Source organism: Phlebotomus papatasi, chromosome 1 (genome assembly GCF_024763615.1).
Source record: "Phlebotomus papatasi isolate M1 chromosome 1, Ppap_2.1, whole genome shotgun sequence".
NCBI classification, from domain to species: Eukaryota; Metazoa; Arthropoda; class Insecta; order Diptera; family Psychodidae; genus Phlebotomus; species Phlebotomus papatasi.
Genome location: NC_077222.1, coordinates 52,182,786 through 52,201,250, shown reverse-complemented (window position 1 = coordinate 52,201,250; position 18,465 = coordinate 52,182,786). Strand labels below are relative to the sequence as shown.

The following is an 18,465-nucleotide window of genomic DNA, read 5'->3' as shown; positions in this document are numbered from 1 at the left end:
GATATAATATGAAAACTTCTTAAATGCAAGAAAAATACGCGAGCGTAAAATGCTTCTATTGGTAACATATTAATCCGATTGGAGACAAGGGAAAGTTTCTAATTGGAGACAAACATTGTAAGTGAAACCGCAACGAAAGGCTTCCAAAACCTTGTTGAGTTGCTTTTGGGTGCAGAATTTGTTCTTATTCCTGGTCTGTTCTCCTTTCTCATCTAAAACAAAAAGAAAATCTCTCCAAAATAAATCATATTTCCGGAGGTTCCTATTGAAACATTTGCAAACACTTCAGAAAAAAACCCTTTTTGTTCACGAAATAGGTAATTATTTCATTTGAAAACTTCACGTACCGTTAACAATAAAGATTAGCACTTAATTTAACTAAAATTAGCCAGAAATATGACATAAATGTTGAACAAAACGAATAAACAACAGTCACCTTATTGTGTTTTTCACTGGAAAACATGGTCGATCGATGAAAAATTCAATGGTGAAAATGTACACTTTTAATGTTAATTTCTGAGAAATTAACAAATTAAAATTTGTGAATATGAATGGATTTTCGTTTTATATGGAGCAAAATTAACTAGATAATGAAACTGAGGTATAGAAAATACATAAATATATTAATTTAGTACTGTATTTATCACGAAAACAGTGACGTTTCCATTTGGAGTAGGGAAATATTTCCATTTAGAGCAGGTTTTGAATTAGCTTAATTTACTCTAGGTGTAAAAATTTTTTTTTCTTCGAAATGTGTGCCCTGAAACGTGCATTTTACGTAGTTTTATCCATTTTTAAGGGGTCAGAAGGGGCAAAAAGATTTTTAAAAAAAATATCTTTTTGTTTTTCAATAATAAGGTGGGGTAACTGGATCGTTTTCCGAAAAGTGCTACTTAAACACTTGTTTTTGGACTGATGAAATTCTTTTTTTTACTCCTCCTAAATCCATAGAATTATTCACTGTTTCATTCAGAAACATAATATTAAAAAAATATCAAAAAAATTAAAGAAAATTTATAAAATAATGATAATACTGAAATAAGTCAACATGTACTAACTGGGCCACCTTTTTGCTAATTCACTTTTAATTAAACTTTTGGATTTAAAATACTTTTTTCACAAGGAAAAACAATAAATGTTTTCAATCAAGCAGCTGTCATTAGCAAAAATATCACTGCTAGAAATTCTTAGTGAAGAACCTAGCTGGCACAAGATTGAAATGAGTCGATTACACTCACTTATTTAATGGATAAAAATATTATTTTTGCTTTTTCTCAAACTTGAATAGTTATGCCCAACGCATAATAACTTTTGTTTTGTAAACATGTTTTTGACATTGCAATGAGAGTGAGTGAGATCTAGATCTAGTCATCTCGCTCACTCTCATAGAAAATTTTGAAAACATGTTTACAAACAAAAGTTATTGTGCGTTGGGCATTATAATTATGTTACTGTAGTGACTATATTACGGAAATAAAAATAAAAATATTATTTTAAGTGAATTAGTCATAAACGATCCAGATAGCGAAGCGCCCGGATTAGCACACTTGACTATATTAAACAAAAATTATTTAAGATTATTATTTATTTTAAATTATTTAACATTTTCTGAATACCTCAAGTCAATCGGAGTAAAACTCTCGGAGGTAGAGCAGTTTTAATTGTGCATTTCGCCCGTGTGCGCATATTATTGTAAAACTTTAAACGCGTTTTTCTCAAAGATATTTCAAAAACTACTGAACCGATTTTTCTGAATCTTTGCACACTTCTTCTAAATATAGTTGGCTCGTGCTTAACATGAGGGTTTTTAGAAATATTGATTATGACGGACTTTATAGTATAAAGTTAAAAAGTGGCTGTAAATTATCACTCTTTTGAAAAAAATTGTGTCAAAAATCGAAAAAATCCTTCTGTTAAGCACGAGCCACATTCATATCCTAAAAGAATATACTAGTTTTATGGATTTAAGATGAAGCTGCTAGAAAAAAACGTGACAACGGAAAAAAATGAGGGTGTGATCATACCATTTCTCAACGGTGCAATTTTGAAATTTTCCAAAATTGAATTTTCCAAAATTTAAATTTCCAAAATTGCAATTTCTAAAATTTCCAAAAAAAAATTCCGAAAACTTTTCGGTGAAATTATCTGCCACTACTTTATCAGATAGACGAAAATCAGAATTTGCGAAATTTTATAGTTCAAAACTTTAAAAAAAAAGGAAAAAATTACAATTTTTTTTCCTATGTCAAACCCACTTACCCCTTTAATTCATGCTCTCAGGCATACAAAAGTACAACATTTAAACAGTATTTTCTGAAATTTTCATTGAAAGCTTTTAAAAAATAAGCCGCTGAGACCTGATTTTTGGAGAACTTTTGGAAGAACAAACTTATTTTTCGGTTGACAAGATTTACTCAATGTAAACTCATCTGACATCAAAAAACTAAGTATTTCCTGTATGCAGATGAGTTAATGTAGTCTTTGAGGAAGTATTTTATCCTTCCTTATTGATTGAAACTTTTTACTTTTTGACTACTAACAATTACTTAGCTTGTCTACCGAAAAGTAAGCTTTTATTCGGAAATCAGTTCTAACTGAATGATTTTTAAAGATTCTTAAGTGAAAATTTCAGAAAATATAATTCAATTGTTATACTTTTATGTGTCTAAGAACGTAATTTAAATAAATTTCTATTATGTTGCAAAAATTTTCAAAAAATTTTCATGTTTTATAATTAATTCTTTTTTTTTGACCCGTATTTGTCCTACACTGAGAAAAAAAGGAGGTGCGATTAACATTTTTTCCTCGTAACTTTAACACTTTTTAGGTGTTTAAATATATCAACATTTTTTCATGTCAATTTTACACTTTTTAAAGGGTAAAAGTAACATGAAAAAGGGGTAATTTAACCCCTAATACACCTAAAAAGGGTAAAATTTACACCTATTTCGGATCAATAATGCAGGGTAAAATTAACATTTCCGGAATGTTATTTTAACTTTTTCGGATTTCTCTCAGTGTATTTAAAAGTCAAAACTGAAATTATTTATGTCTGATCGTCAACAAATTACTCACTATCTATCCACTGAGAAAAAAGAGGGTGCGATTAACTTTTTTTCCTCAGAAATTTAACACTTTTTAGGTGTAAAAATATATCAACATTTTTTAATGTTAATTTTACACCTTTTTAAGGGTAAAATTAACATGAAAAAGTGTACCTTTAACCCCTAATACACCTAAAAAGGGTAATATTTACACCGATTTTGGATCAATACTGCAGGGTAAAATTTACATTTCCGGAATGTTATTTTAACTTTTTCGGATTTCTCTGTGTGCTAATAATATTCTAGTTTTAACCACAAAAGGCGTTAAGACGATTATTATGAAAATCTAATTATGATAATTTAGCCTTTCTTAAAAATCTTATGACAATTTTGTTTTTTTTAATCAATAACAAATACCACTAAAAATTTTTTTGATTTAATTACAAAACGTTTGTCTTGCTCACTAAATATATAAAATAACTTCTCCAAAGTTTTGTCACATAAATATTCTTTATATAGAACCACAAAATATCAGAATAAAGTCCAATGAGAGATAATTGATATGATTATCACTTTTTCATATTAATGCTAATTTTCAAGATTCAAGCTAAACCTTCATCGTGATTTCTGCATGATTCTCTCTTTAACAGTCAATTACTGTTATTATCAAGATGGTGCGGTTGGTGGCCTGACCCGTGCGCACAACTTGTCAATTGGGAAGAAAAGAATAACTTGATAAAGTTGAATGGGTTAACATTTTCTGTTAACGCGTCCACACGCTTGACACTTCAATTGTAACATAATTTGAAACTTTTTTATTAATTTATTTTCCTATGCGACAGTTAGAATATATCCTAATAGATTTATTTTTAACGCAATTCCTAAAAGTTTTCTCATACAAAATTCCCCACTGAAAAGACCTTCGTCAGACATTCAATTTTTTCGAAGACATCAGCCCATCATTTTGTTAAAAAAAAATCAACATAGATTTGATTTTAGCACGAGGTTATTTTGGCACTTGACAATAATAATTACATTATTGGGTTTAAGTGTGGATTCCCCCAATTTAAGGAATATTTGAAGAAGGCTCTATTTAAAATTGAATGCATGTTAAACGAACTTTTTTATGTAAGAAAATTAAATGAGGAATTTTAATAGCTGACACATGACTAAACCTTAACTATTTTATTATATGGATTATCCGAGAGACGTAAGCATTCCTATATACAAAAACATGTAGATAAACTTGTTTCTGAAATCCCCCGAGTTTATTTTCTTTGAAAATTATATACATTAATTAGGGAATTTCAAAATAAATTCAGATTAAATAAATTCATGTTCTAATCTTAAATTTTAAACCGGGCATTCAACTCTGGTCTAGCAAAGAAGAAAATCTCTTCCACATTCGATTTATGAATCGATAAAAGTAGCAAGAAAATTGCTCGAAAATTCTTATATAATTTTTTTTTGTGCAATATACTTCTTTTTAGATTATTCGCTCAGTGGCTGAATCTCGTCGTACAATAATCGTTCTCAGTCCCAATTATGTTGAATCCGTCTGGGGCACCATGGAGTTCAGGACGGCACATCATACAGCCGTAAAGGAGAACGTCTCACGTGTCATTGTGATTATATACGGTGATGTGAATACCCAGAATATAGATACAGAACTGAAGAGTTATATTGACATGAACACCTATATCAAATGGGGTGATCCGTGGTTCTGGGAGCGTCTTCACTATGCCCTGAGGACCATCAAGACGGGAAATACCAAGACTACAGGTATGTGTATTGCAATTTTCAGTGATTGAAATTCAGAACATGAAACATTGTTTCGTGCCCTTACACCACTTACGAAGATACTAATGCTAAATTACTTTTGAAAAAAAAATCCCAGGTGCACTGTTCAAGACATCAATGAAGAGTTCGGTAGACGATAAATTAGAATTAATTCATCCATCACCAATCACACCACCAATGGCAACATCACCTGTCGACAGTCCTAAACTCAACGGGTCAATATCATACACGCGAAATGGCAAAGTGGCTAATGGTGGACTAAATGGCCATGTGAATGGTGCATTTATCATCAATACCAACTCCAAACAAAGCGATGTTTGATTGTTAAGTACTGATGACCATACTCATGAGAGCATTTTCTCAACTCCCCCGTACGATTTTTGATTGAATTTCAAACAATCACTGGACGATGCATGGACACTTTAGCAGAGAAAAATTTAAAAACATTAAAAAAAATCTCAGCTAAAACAATGCATAATATAAAAAAAATTGTGTCTATCCCGATTATTACAGAGGACGAAATATTATTAAATGTGATATCGATATTTTCATCTTTTTTCTCCGCCACAATTTTTATGCAGAATTCTTGTGCTTTTCTCACAACTCTAAATATATATATAAATATATAATTTTCACTCCATATTTAAATGAAAAAGAAGCAACAAAGAGAATTGAAGCAAGATATTAGCATTAAAAGATTTTCCTTTTCATCATGTCCCATTATTTATAAGCAAGATTACGTGTAATTTGTTAGATATAAGATGTATAGTTAAACGTTTATATCGCAAGAATAAACCTATAATTGATTCGTAGACTATATTGAAAAACAACATCCATTTAAATATTAATGTTAAGGCTAAGCATTTCTTAGATAGACGGATTTATTATATTATCCAAAAATAATGAAATGATAAAAATCATTGAGAAATTATCAACTTAATATATATTTACTATACATATTGACTGATTCACATTGATGCTCAGAAAATATTTGTTAGATTTTGCGACATTGATCGTGAAAGACAAAGATAGATAGAAAGTATTTAATTATATATACTTTTTTTGTTTGCTTTTCACACTATCCCCACAGAAAATATAAAGCCTCAACATTTTCTCTTTTATTTGTACTCCATCACCAATTGAAATTATTTCACAGGATATTATGAAGAATTAAATAATTTTTTTTATATACGTAATGTGTGAAAAAAAAACAACCTACATGAACAAAATAATAAAATTATATACGTTGCCAAGATAAATTTGTGTGTATTATTTTTCTTGTCTCTCCGTATGATAAGCTTCTATAGATTTCAGAAACCTTAAAGAAAGTGCTTATACACCTAAAGGTCAGTATTATAAATTTTTGTTTTAGTTAAAGTATTTTTGAAGAATTTCAATTTTTTTATTAAATTAAGCTAATTCAAAGCCTATTCCAAATGGATATTTTACGCTACTTCAAATAGAAACGTAATTGTTTTCATGTTAAATACAGTACTAAATTATTATATTTATGTATTTTGTATACCACAGTTTCATTATTTAGTTAATTTTGCTCCACATAAAGCGAAAATCCATTCATATTCACAAATTTTAATTTGTTAATTTCTCAGAAAAATTAAAAGTGTACCTTTTCACCATTGAATTTTTCATCGATCGACCATGTTTTCCAGTGAAAAACACAATAAATTGACTGTTGTTTTTTCGTTTTGTTTAAAATTTGTATCATACTTCTGGACAATTTTAGTTAAATTAAGTGCTAATCTTTATTGTTAACGGTACGTGAAGTTTTCAAATGAAATAATTATCTATTTCGTGAACAAAAAGGGTTTTTCTGAAGTGTCTGCAAATGCTTCAATAGGAAATCCCGAAAATATGATTTCTTTGGAGAGATTTTCTTATTGTTTTAGATGGGAAAGGTGAAAAACCAGTAATAAGAACAAATCCTGCACTCAAGCGCAACTCGACAAGGTTTTAGAAGCCTTTCGTCGCGTTTTCACTTACATTGTTTGTCTCCAATTAGAAACTTTCCCTTGTCTCCATTTGGATTAATATGTTTCCAATAGAAGCATTTTACGCTCGCGTATTTTTCTTGTATTTAAGAAGTTTTCAAATTATATCTAAAGAATTTTCACTAAACAGAAACATTCTAGAAGAGTCCAGGAGCAAATTTATGTAATTCTCTTCATAAAAAATATGAACTTAATGTGTTGAATCTTCTGTCAAAGTTAAAGCATCTGGAAATGGTTTTGAATTAGGACATTTACCCTATATATTTTTGAAGATTTTTTATTTATTTTATGTTAGTCGTTAAAAAGATCGTTCAATGGCTCATTGGGTCATCAATTGTCGTACTTAATTTCTCGTAGGCAGTTTTGTAAACTTATTTTCGAAAAGGTACCCTACTTCCCCCTACTGTTCGTGTTAATTGTTTTCTGAACTTGCTAAACCATCTGAAATACAATTTTCAAGCGATTTTCCTTGCGTGCGAATTGTGATTCGGTCGGTTTTCGAGGAGTTTCATGCCTGCCAATTTTGTACGAAGTGAGCAAGTACAAGAAAGAGGTAAGACAAAGCACTTTTGCCATTCTCGAATTTCGGTACTTATTAATCTTAATATTAATCTTATATGTTACACAATTGTCAGAAACAAATTCTTCATAAACTTAATTTTTGATTTTGTTAAGAATATTTAATTTTTTTCAGTCTTCAAAAGTATGTAATAATCTTTTCAATTTATCAAATATGAATTTTACTAACCAAATTTACTAAAATACTCGCCAAAATGTCACAATTCCTTAGCTGATAATTTACTAACCTAAAGTGACTCAAGGGTTTTGCGTATTAAAAAGAACACGTCTTTAATACGTGTTTCAGACTTACGGCTTAGCTATATTTGGCTAAACTCCTCTAATTCTTTATCAAGCATGTTTTTTAGGAAATTATTGTTTCCGATTGGATATTGAGGGCATATGATCCATAAGATTTTGAAAAATTAGTAAAAATGCTTGTTCTTTAGATTTTTGACTTTCAGGAACTGGGTTAACCTCCAGTCGGAAGCTTGTATAATTGGACAAGGGTTGAGAACAGAAATATTAAAACTTTCATAGAACAATTTTAAACCTTTTTTTTAGATGTGATTCTTACATAATAACAACTATTGTTAAGTTTCCACCAACATCAGCTACATTATTTAGACTATCACGTGACTACTTCTACAAGAAATATTTAAAAAAAAACAATCTTATTAAAACTCTGTAAAAGAGACGGTTTATGTGTTAAAAAGCAAACCAAGAGTTAAGTTTTTTGGATTAGCCTACAGCCTTATGCCCTAGACACACTTACGACTTAAGCCGAGAGACGACTTAGTGGAAAATGTCGGGAATGTAGTTTCACCATTATTTCTAATATAATTTTGCTAAGCCGTCTCTTGGCTAATCCTCTGGTCTGTCAAGGCCTTTACAGTGACCTAAATCCATTTTAGGGCAGAACTTACTCAGGCAGTCTTATACTGCTGTCTGCAAATATTCACTAGGAATAATACGAATTTCTGTATTTTTTGTAATCAATTAATTTTTCTTAATTTTAAAAACTAATTGTCAAAATTTTTATTCCTATGTGTAGTTAAAAATTTTGAGGTTGTGAATAATCCAATTGAATATTCCAAATAAAACATTACTTTTTAGGTTGAACATTTGATCTCGAATTAAAGAAACGATAACCCTTTATCAGTGTTGTATTGCATGGATTTTCTTCATGCGAAAATCTAATGCATATTTCATAAAATATCTTCCATTTCTAGCTGTAGCATACCAAAAATATTTCATCAGAAGGCGCGTGAGCTTATGGAAAATGTATATAGTGTAGTTACTTATATACTGAAATTGTGATATGTACAACTTTGTAGAATATGGACATGCAAATTGCGTGCTTCGTTATCATATTAGTGCTTTCAGTGCTGGCACAAGTAACTTCATAAACTACATCCAAACCCTCATAATATTAAGTGAGATTCACAATAATCTCATCTCTTGTGGTTGCCATATAATTTTTCCATCATCTAATTGGGCTCTAACTTAATAAAAGTGTAACTCGTAGCTGTTTGACCCCATGAATAAATGTCTATAAAGATTTACAACATATAATAGTGCAACATTTGTGAGAGATAGAGAATTTCCATTTATAACTTTCCTCAACAAATTGATCTTGTACTCAATTAAAAGTCTTATATTAACATTTTCCCAAATATCCGTTATTCAAGATGATTAAATTTTATTTTAGTATAGGTTCAGGTGATATGAAAAAAATACTATTTTACAAAATCTTCTGTAGATTGCATTAACCTATAGTAATATTCCGGGTTAAATTTTAGAATTTCTTATTTCATATTCTAATTGACATATAAAGAAATCAAAACGTAAATTAAAGATCTCACAAAAAAATTGCTCGTAAATGTTCGTAAACACACCAAAAATGCTCGTAAAATTTTGTCACTTTTTCGAAAATGTTTGTTTTCTTGTCGAATATTTTACGAACATTTACGAACAAACGACAAAATTTTACGAACATTTTTTGTGTGTTTACGAACATTTACGAACAAATTTTTGTAAAAGTACAAAAAATGTTCGTCAAATGATCATATTACGATCAATGTTCGTAATATTACGAAAAAAGTACAAACTTTTACGAACTTGTTTGTGGGTGATACGATTCACGAGCATTTCGTAACTCCCCCATAGGAATTCATAAACATTTACGAACATTTTTACAAAATATTTTTTCTGTGCTGTAGTAATTTACAAAAATTTACGAACTATTTTTCACAATATTTTTTTTCTATGTGGACCATTTTTGCAGCAAAAACTCAATATACGTAAAAATCAAACATTTCATTTATGACGCAGGCACACCTTTTTAGATCAGGAAAATTTCATGAAATCGAAATTCACATCACATTCTTTCTTTAACATTTTGAATGTGTCTATCCCAGCCTTTTACACCTCAAATTAGATTGAACTAAATTGAATTTGGTGTAGTGTTCTTAAAAAAAAGAAGAAGAGTACGAAAGAGATGGAGAGACTTATGAAAAACGATTGAGAAAGAAAGGGAAGTGAGTTTGGATTTCTTGAAATTTCCTTGATGCAAAAGGTGTGCTGAAGCCATTATGCACGAATTCTTTATAAAACTGGCTTACAACGTTCTACAACTTCAGTTTTGAACCACATTCAACCGTTTTTTAAGAGGTTTCAAAATATAAATCGCATGTACCATAAGCTACCCTGGTTTTATCATTGTCTTTTTTCACATTCACAGTTACATGTGTATGTTTTAATGATGAGACGAGGTGGAAAGCAGTTATGAAAAATTAAATACATTCACCCAATTTTCCTCACCTATCTGACGCCCCTAGAGTGAGAATGCAATTTCCGTATTTGTTTCCACAAGCCTGGCCAAAAAAATCCCCACGATAATATTTTCCCTGGGAATTAAGTTCACGGGATTTTCATTGTTGTGAAAATAAAAAAAGCGTGCAATATTTTTTCGCTATCAAATCGTTAAAAAGTTCTAGAATACATTGGATAGTTTTCTTGCCCAGGATATTTACAAATTCCAAGTATGAATACGTCTAGCAGTCGAGGAGGATGCCACAGACCAGGACCAGTTACACCAAATCCCTTTTTAAATTTCCTAAGGTGGTTTCGCAGGGACCATTGTGGTCGTACTGCTGTTGAAATTGCCATTGAAGGTGGAAAAATGTGGCAAACAATGTCTCCAAATGAGAAAAAGAAATTTTACGATGAGGTACTGAAAATATTTGGTAGAATTTTTGCATCACAATATTGCATTTGATTTTTGTAACTTTCCCATTGCTCCATTTTGTTTGGAAAACTTTCAAGTGTTGCTTATTTTAATAATTTCCTGTTAGTTCATTTGTTGCACCTCCACCAGCAAAAGTGGAAAAGTTTTCACTGGGAATGTGTAGCAAAAAAAACACACACATAAAAAGTTAGAAACTTAGCAACAATCAGGAAAAGATCAGCCAAAAAGCAATTCAAAAACTTTAGTTTGATTTTATGAGCGAATTTTACTTTTTTTTTGTTACAAGTACATCTTCATTCATTTAAAAGTTTTTCATAGTTTTCTTTTCGAAATTTATTGAGATTATTCTGAATTTTCTAGGCTAAATCAGTTCCACCATATAGAAGGAATAATAAAGGGCAGTTCATGAAAATTAATAGAAGTGAAACCTTTCGGCATAGTACCATTGAAAACTATCCACCAAATTTAGAATCAACACGACTTTCGGAAAGCAACATGGAAAATTCAATTCGAAGACCGAATCACCAAATTAGCACAGAACAGTGCTTCCATTGGAATATTTTGGCATCATATTTATTCGTAATATCACTTATTGTCTTTATATTTGAAGAGGTGAATAAAGTAAATTAATGATTCCAACTGTGTTAATATTGGAAATTACTATTCCGTGGGCATAAAAAGTCCCATTACCAGCAATAAATCATGCAGAATGTGAAATAAACTTGTCATATTCGTGCTTTCTGTTACAGAAAATTCACCACATTAGCTCTATTCTCAGTATAATAGAGAAATTATGTAATTAGTGTTCACCACACTAACTCATTAAAGCCCTTCGTCTCCCCCCAGGGAAAAACCGCTCAACATGTCATTTCAAATGGGGAACAAGAAAAATGCCACATTGTTAGTATAGGAAAAAAAGCTTTCTGTATAATTTTGGTGTCGATGATCACGATAAAATGCACATTGGACAAAATTGCAGACATTTTGTGCTTATAGCAAATTATTTTCAAATGGTCAGGATTAATATTGCAATATGAATTGAATACACCAACGGACTGCCGTGTGCTTTTATTTCATTATCTCACTGTATTTCCTTCTTTATTTTGCAAACAAATTATGCAGATTAACCAGTTAATTGAATTTCAATTGGATTTGATACTTTGCGTTTAAATTTGTATTTCATGAACTTTCACAGCATTATTTCCAAAATATTTGTTATAGTTGATAATACTATTTAAAAAAATTTAATATGATGGAATTAAAATAGTAAATTCATGTATATCTTCTTTTAAGATAAGTAGATTTTACAATTCGAAATAAAAATGTCTGTGAAGCCATTGCAATAAAAATTCTCTTAACAAATAATGTATTACAAAAACATCTCATTGTACTTTTAAAAAATGTATTTCAGAATTTTTTTTGTTTTACCAACTATATTTTAGATAAAACCAATTGAAATAATCATACGTTTAGTATTTCTATAAGGATAGGTGGGGCAGTTTCATGGTAGAATTGAATTTTCAATATCGGTCAAAACGCCATCTGGCGCAATTTATTGAATTTTTATTTTTCGTGCTACGTAATGTTAGGTCCTTCTGGCTTTCCTTTTAGTTGTCAAATTTCTATGTCGAGCGTCGCTTAACCCTTTAACCCTTTAACGACGAGACAGTTTTCGCTGACCGAAAATCAGCAATAAAAATGAAACCGATAAACAAAACTTCTGATGAGTCTTACATCTAACCTTCGAAAAACTAACAAATTTAGTGTATTTTTTGTCTCTATGAACAATAGGAACAAAAATAGCCCAAAAATTTAAGTAATTTTTCTGACGATACTAATAACAGATAATTTTCACTGTAATGAGAAATATTATGTTTGACTATTACAGTTTCTTGTTCCAAAACGTTTTCCTTTAAAAAAAACTGGAAGTATAATAAATAATTAAAATCAACTTTCAATATGAGAATTTAAAAATTCGCCATATTTGAGCTTAACAATTTACTATATAACAAATAGCTGGAGACTTACAAAAAATGTTCTATATTTCTTCAACCTTCTATACTTTACAATTACGGACAAACATAAGAAAAAATAACTTTAGGTAGTCAGGAAAAATTATTTTCTTTATGGGACATCGGTGTTCCAATCGTCCTTAAAGAGTTAAGAACGGTAAGATACCGGTGTCCTAAAAACAAAAACTTTTTTTCTTAACTAAAGAAGGTTATTTTGTTCTCTTAAATAGTCAGAAAAAAATATTTTCAATTTTGGGACACAGATGTCCCACTCGTACTTAAAGGGTTAAGAGTTAAGATCGAAAGATTATCTTTAAAGTATTTCCCTAGTAAAGGCTTAAACAAAAGACTAAAATGTTTAGGACGATCCAATTTCTCGGCTCATCAATTGGATTTTATTTGATGCTATTACAGTAATTCTTAATTTTTGAACTTTCCTTATTTTGTACACATCCCAAATTCAAGATAAATCACCATTGGAATTTACCGGAAAAGCAATCAAAGGGTATAACAAGGTTATCATTGTAGTGAGGTTGGGTCTATTTGACTGACATTAGGACATTTAAAAAATCTCATAGGGGAAAGTGCTTTGCACGGTTCCAAAATTCATAATGACTAAATTTTCCCTATGTTTTTCAATAAATGTGAACTCATCGCAACCATTTTTAAAACTAGAGGAAAGTGTCCTATTTTTCAAATATATTGCAGAGTCATATTTATTCAGAAGCATAGGAAAAATTTAGTCATTATGAAGCTTAGGATCGTGCAAATCATGGGCACTTCCCTTACTATTTTATTTATTAAATATTATTGCATGGAATGGATATTGACCAGTTTAAATAAAGCTTTTCAAAGTTACTAAAATGTTGAAAAAATTGCATTGCAAGAGGTCAGTTAGCGAAAGATTTTCAAGGTTAAAAATGTCATTATTCAAATGACAATTTTTATAGCAACATGACTTCAAATGTTTATAAAATTCTTTCTGTTAGGGAAATGCTCATTTTTTGTTTATTTATATAAAAATTCATAGAAGGAAAAAAGAAAAGTTCAATACCGTTGAGCATCCTCTGACACCGAATCAAACAAAGTTTTATGGACCAAAGCATTTGATAGGCCTAAAATTTTGGTCATCTGTTTGAGACTTAGGTTATCAAATTACGAACTCTACTGAAAGAGCAATACTATTGTCCCTCGATTTTTTATTCCACAAAATTTCCACCTTCCATTCCCCGGAGACTACTTTTTTTTCAACAAATCTACGCGTTTCAGACTATTTCTAAGAAATGATGTCACGTTGTTTATCCGTATTGTCCATCTATCCGTTGCTAGACCTAGAAGTCAAACCGTTAGAAATAGAGATTTGGGACTTTCGGTGGTCCCTCATTAGTCAGCTCACCATGTTCTTTATAAATTGTTCAAACTGCATACATTACATAGTGTCTTTTTTTACATTTTTGGATAAGTTTTAGAGGGTGCCTATGCGTAATTTCAGTCCGTATTCCGTATACGAAAATGCCAATAAATCATTTCTAATAAAGGTTTATCAAGATCAAAGGTAAAAAGGCTTTTCAGAGAGTGCATTCTTGAACCGAATAGTATTATATTTGGGTTCACTAAAAAGATCTTGTTATCTCTGACAAGTCTTAACTGATTTAAATTTATTATGAAATTTATTATATTTATTATGTTCATAAATTGTTATGAACCTATACGTAATTTTTATTCGAAAATCAATTGTATTGTTCTTAAGGTATTTTTGGTGAGCTTTTCAAATTCTTTGCAAATCGGTTAACTTATAAACAAATTGTTTCGTTGAAAAACTTTGAATATACGCGATATTTTTTCCCATGTGGCAAACCTCTAAAAAAAACTTTATTATGGAATTTACGTGAGTTACGAAGACTAAAAGAACTTATTTTCTATAGTTATTTTTTTATGTAATAAAAAAATTATTTAATTTAAACTATTAAACACATAAAAGTAAAACATATAAACTATATTTTCCGAAATATTCATTTAAAAATTTTAAAAATTTAGCTGCTGGCAAGATTTTCGAAGATCTTTTTAGACAAAACCTACTTAGTTACGATTACGAGTAAGTTCATCAGAAGTTAAGAGCTTGAATCAAATATTTTTTTAATATGTTGAAAAAAATATTTATATGGTTTTTTTTTAGTGTGAGACTACTTTTGAGATCTCGAGTCTAAGTCACAATTTCAAGCATTTGGCAGAAATGTGAAGCTTTGATTTTATGAAAACTTATTAAATTGTTAAATTAATTAATTAAGTTTTGCAAAATTTGGAGTACCAAATAGTTTTGAATTTATTGCATTTATTTACATTTTATTACTATACTAGAAATGCTTGATTTGATGATTTTCACTCAAATATGGCAAAGTATAAATGCGCATTTAAATATTTCAGTAGTATATTTATAGCATAACATTCCATAAAACTTATAAGCACATTACCAAACTGTTTTAGTTGAATTGAACAATTGTCTCACTTTCTTTAGTTCCACTTATTTAATCTGTTCTTTAATAGTTCGCCTTATTAAATGACTATTCAAGTTGAGATAATGGATAATTTAAGAAAGATATTACGATTAATACTAAAATAAAACTTTTATCGTTAGAATTTCAATTCAGAGCATCAAGATTGGCATTATCGTCGTGGTGAATTTTTCGAATAATTAAAAAGTGAATGTAAACCTAATTTGAGAGATGGCTTAAACCAATCTCTTGATTGGATATGAAATTGAAAGGAAATCGCTTTGCCTTTCAGAACTAATTAAGCGATTCAATACTTTAAAAAAAATAGAAGTTCTCTAACCCATTTTGCAAAGAACTTTAATATAGTGAAAGTTATTCAGTGGGATTTTAAACATTCGCGTCCATTAAAAGTTGACTTATCTTCGCTAAATCTGTTATAAGTTCGCAATGGAATTGTTTACCTGAAAGCTTTTCGACTGAAATAGGAAAAAAATAAACTTATAAAAACCGCTTATATTTTTGATAGGAAATCTCGCTTTAATTATTACCTCTAGGTTGATGATTGAATGCAAAAATTTTGTAATTTTGACAAAGTCTATTCTGGGAATACAAACATGAAGTGCAAATTGAAATCCAAATAATTATCACTGGAATGTTAAATACTCCATTAGAGAATCTGCCTCCGCAAAAGCACGTAAAAAGTCTGCGATTAATAGTCATTGCAGATATTGCGTATTAATTTCCACTGTTTGAAAAATAACTCAAATTTTATTCAATCATTTAATAAACGGAAAAAAAATAATCAAAACAGCTCTATTTTAATATTTCATTAAAAAATATGCAATCACGCTATATAAACGAAAATACAGAAAGGATGAAAAAAACTTCCCGAAATGTTATTTAAAAATCATATTTTACATTTTCTACTCCTCTCTGCATTTTCTCTAGGTTTTACTCTGACAAACGTGAGATATTTTTGTAAACTTTTTTTCTATTTGACTTTTTTCTCGTAATATTATATCTCCAAAACTACGTCAATATATTTGGAGTGTTTAAATTTTCGATGAAAATCATAAAGTTACACTGAATTCGAACACTTTTAAAGAAGATAGTTTCTCGGCTTCAGAAAAATTTTAAAATTTTAAATTTAAAACTTCTGGCTTAATATCGATATACAATCAGTTCAATCTGTTTGAGAATTTAAATAGTCTTTTAATATATAATATAGTTTTATTTGAATTATCCAATTTTAGAATAAATAATCTCAAATCATCCCTTTTTCTTTTCAAGATATTTGGTAAATATAGACAAAAAATCTAAAGCAAAGTCCAAAAGTAAAAGTTAAAATAAAACCTAGATTTATTTATTGTAGGTAAAGCGGTCTTCAGATTACAGATTTAGCCCAGTTTCCAAAAATCTCTCAATCTTAAATACTAACCAATTTTATTGATTTTTCATAATCTAATGAATGATTTTTCGTTTATATCCAATCTTAATTCAAAATTTTAACAAAAACCTTGACAGATAAAGAATTAGAGAAGTTAAGCCATATGGCTTATCCTTAATTCTGAAGATTGCATACGATTCTTAGCGTTAAATGGCCTGTAATGTCCGTTAATTCCGTTTAGAGTTAAATTTGAGATACAAATTTCGTGATTAAATCAAAAATATCTTCAATACGGTTATGGACTGATAAGAAAATTCATATGAGTGAAATGTAAACTTGAATGGCTTTTATAATTTTTCCAAAGAAATTTAATAAGAAGGTTAATAAGAAAGTCCGACAATTATAGGTGTTTCGAGAATTCTCTGAATATTTTTCAGTCTTAATAAATAAAATGTCGGAAAACTAACCCGATGTAAAAATACCTTTACATTACAACGTCAATATTTTACCAAAATTTCCAACTTCGATCTGAAAATTTAACTATAAAAGTTTTTGAAAAGGAAGGCTCCTTTCCTATTATGGACTTTTTGACAGAAGTGGCGAGAGCAGTAAGATTTTAATACCGATTTTACTACTCAACTTGCTCTGAATTGTGAAACATCCTGCAGACAAAAAATTTATTCTTCTGAATTGTTGAAAACAATACGTTAAGCTCTTTGTTTTTAGACATCTGCTCAGGGCTCTATCGGCATTTCATTTTTCTATACGTTTTTGCATAGAGGCACTGAAGACTATTGGCAAGTTTTTTTCCTAAAGAGAATTGACTTATCAGTCTGATATATTTCGAAATCGTGCTTTAAAATCTATCTAAAAATATATATTTCGTCATGCTCGCCGAAATAATACAAGAACTACGAACAAAATTGTTTAAGTCTTGGTGCAATATCTGCAACAATTTTACAAGGAAAAGTGAAAAATAGCTTCACTTTTATTAGGCTTGATGGGCCCCTGCATCTGCTTGTGTTAGACCGGACAAAATTTGAGCTTAATTGAATGAGTTGTAGATTTTAGCTTTGATAGTTATTCAAAGTTATGATTCCCATGGGAAAAAGGTGAAAATATCCATTAGTTTTCCCGCTCTTCCGAGGAAATTTCCAGTAGAATAATCATGAAATTTCATTGGAAATTTCCTCGCGTAGGGAAAATTCCTTGGACTTTCCAAACAAATTAATAATTAAATAAATAAAAAACTTTTAATTTCTTCACGAGACTTTCTAGGACGCTCCTCTAGTTTTGTGGTCCTAGTTTAAAATGAATTTTGTCCTTATTTATCAAAATTTCGCGTTAAAGCAAAGAAAAAGCTTTTTTAATTCCCTGACTTCCTAGGGCGTCCAATTGTTCTAAAGGCTTTCTTGGCGCCCATAAAGCTCTCAAAAAGCATTTTGCCCTTATATTTTTCAAAGATTTCATGTTGAATTAAAAAAACGACATTTTAAATTCCTTTTGGGGGCGCCTAATTTCTTGCAGAGCTTTCTTGGCGCTCCTCTTGGCTCCTAAAACGCATTTTGTCCTAATATTCTTTCAAAATTTCGAGTTGAAATAACAACATACTTCAGGATATTAAATTAAAATTGTGCTGAAAATACGCACAGCTCAAGTGATATGGTTCAGATTGTGTATAAAACTGGTACTTCTCAAATATTGTGCATGAAATCTGCATAGCTCAAGCATAAAACGGTTTATATTGTGCTGAAAACACGCACAGCTGTTAAATATAAAACGATTAAGATTAAGAAAACTGTTAAAAATTTAGATTCAATTTTGTTTGAGCTATGCAGGACTTATGCACAATTTTATCCATTTTATTTTTGAGCTGTGCTCGGCTGTACCGGTTTTGACGGGCACCATCTGTT

At 29.9% G+C, this 18,465-nt stretch overlaps 2 protein-coding genes across 3 annotated transcripts in view; one reads left to right on the top strand and one right to left on the bottom strand.

Annotated features, from left to right (window-relative positions):
* The window catches only part of LOC129806014 (protein toll), a 34,113-nt gene extending 28,010 nt beyond the window's left edge, over window positions 1-6,103 (top strand). Inside the window, exons 4-5 of the mRNA XM_055854309.1 lie at window positions 4,535-4,826; window positions 4,942-6,103. Coding sequence (XP_055710284.1) covers window positions 4,535-4,826; window positions 4,942-5,165 — 516 coding nt within the window. The 3' untranslated portion in view covers window positions 5,166-6,103. The remainder of the gene's footprint in view (window positions 1-4,534; window positions 4,827-4,941) is intronic.
* The window catches only part of LOC129806022 (cation-independent mannose-6-phosphate receptor), a 110,629-nt gene that overhangs the window by 74,988 nt on the left and 17,176 nt on the right, over window positions 1-18,465 (bottom strand). The window lies entirely within an intron of this gene.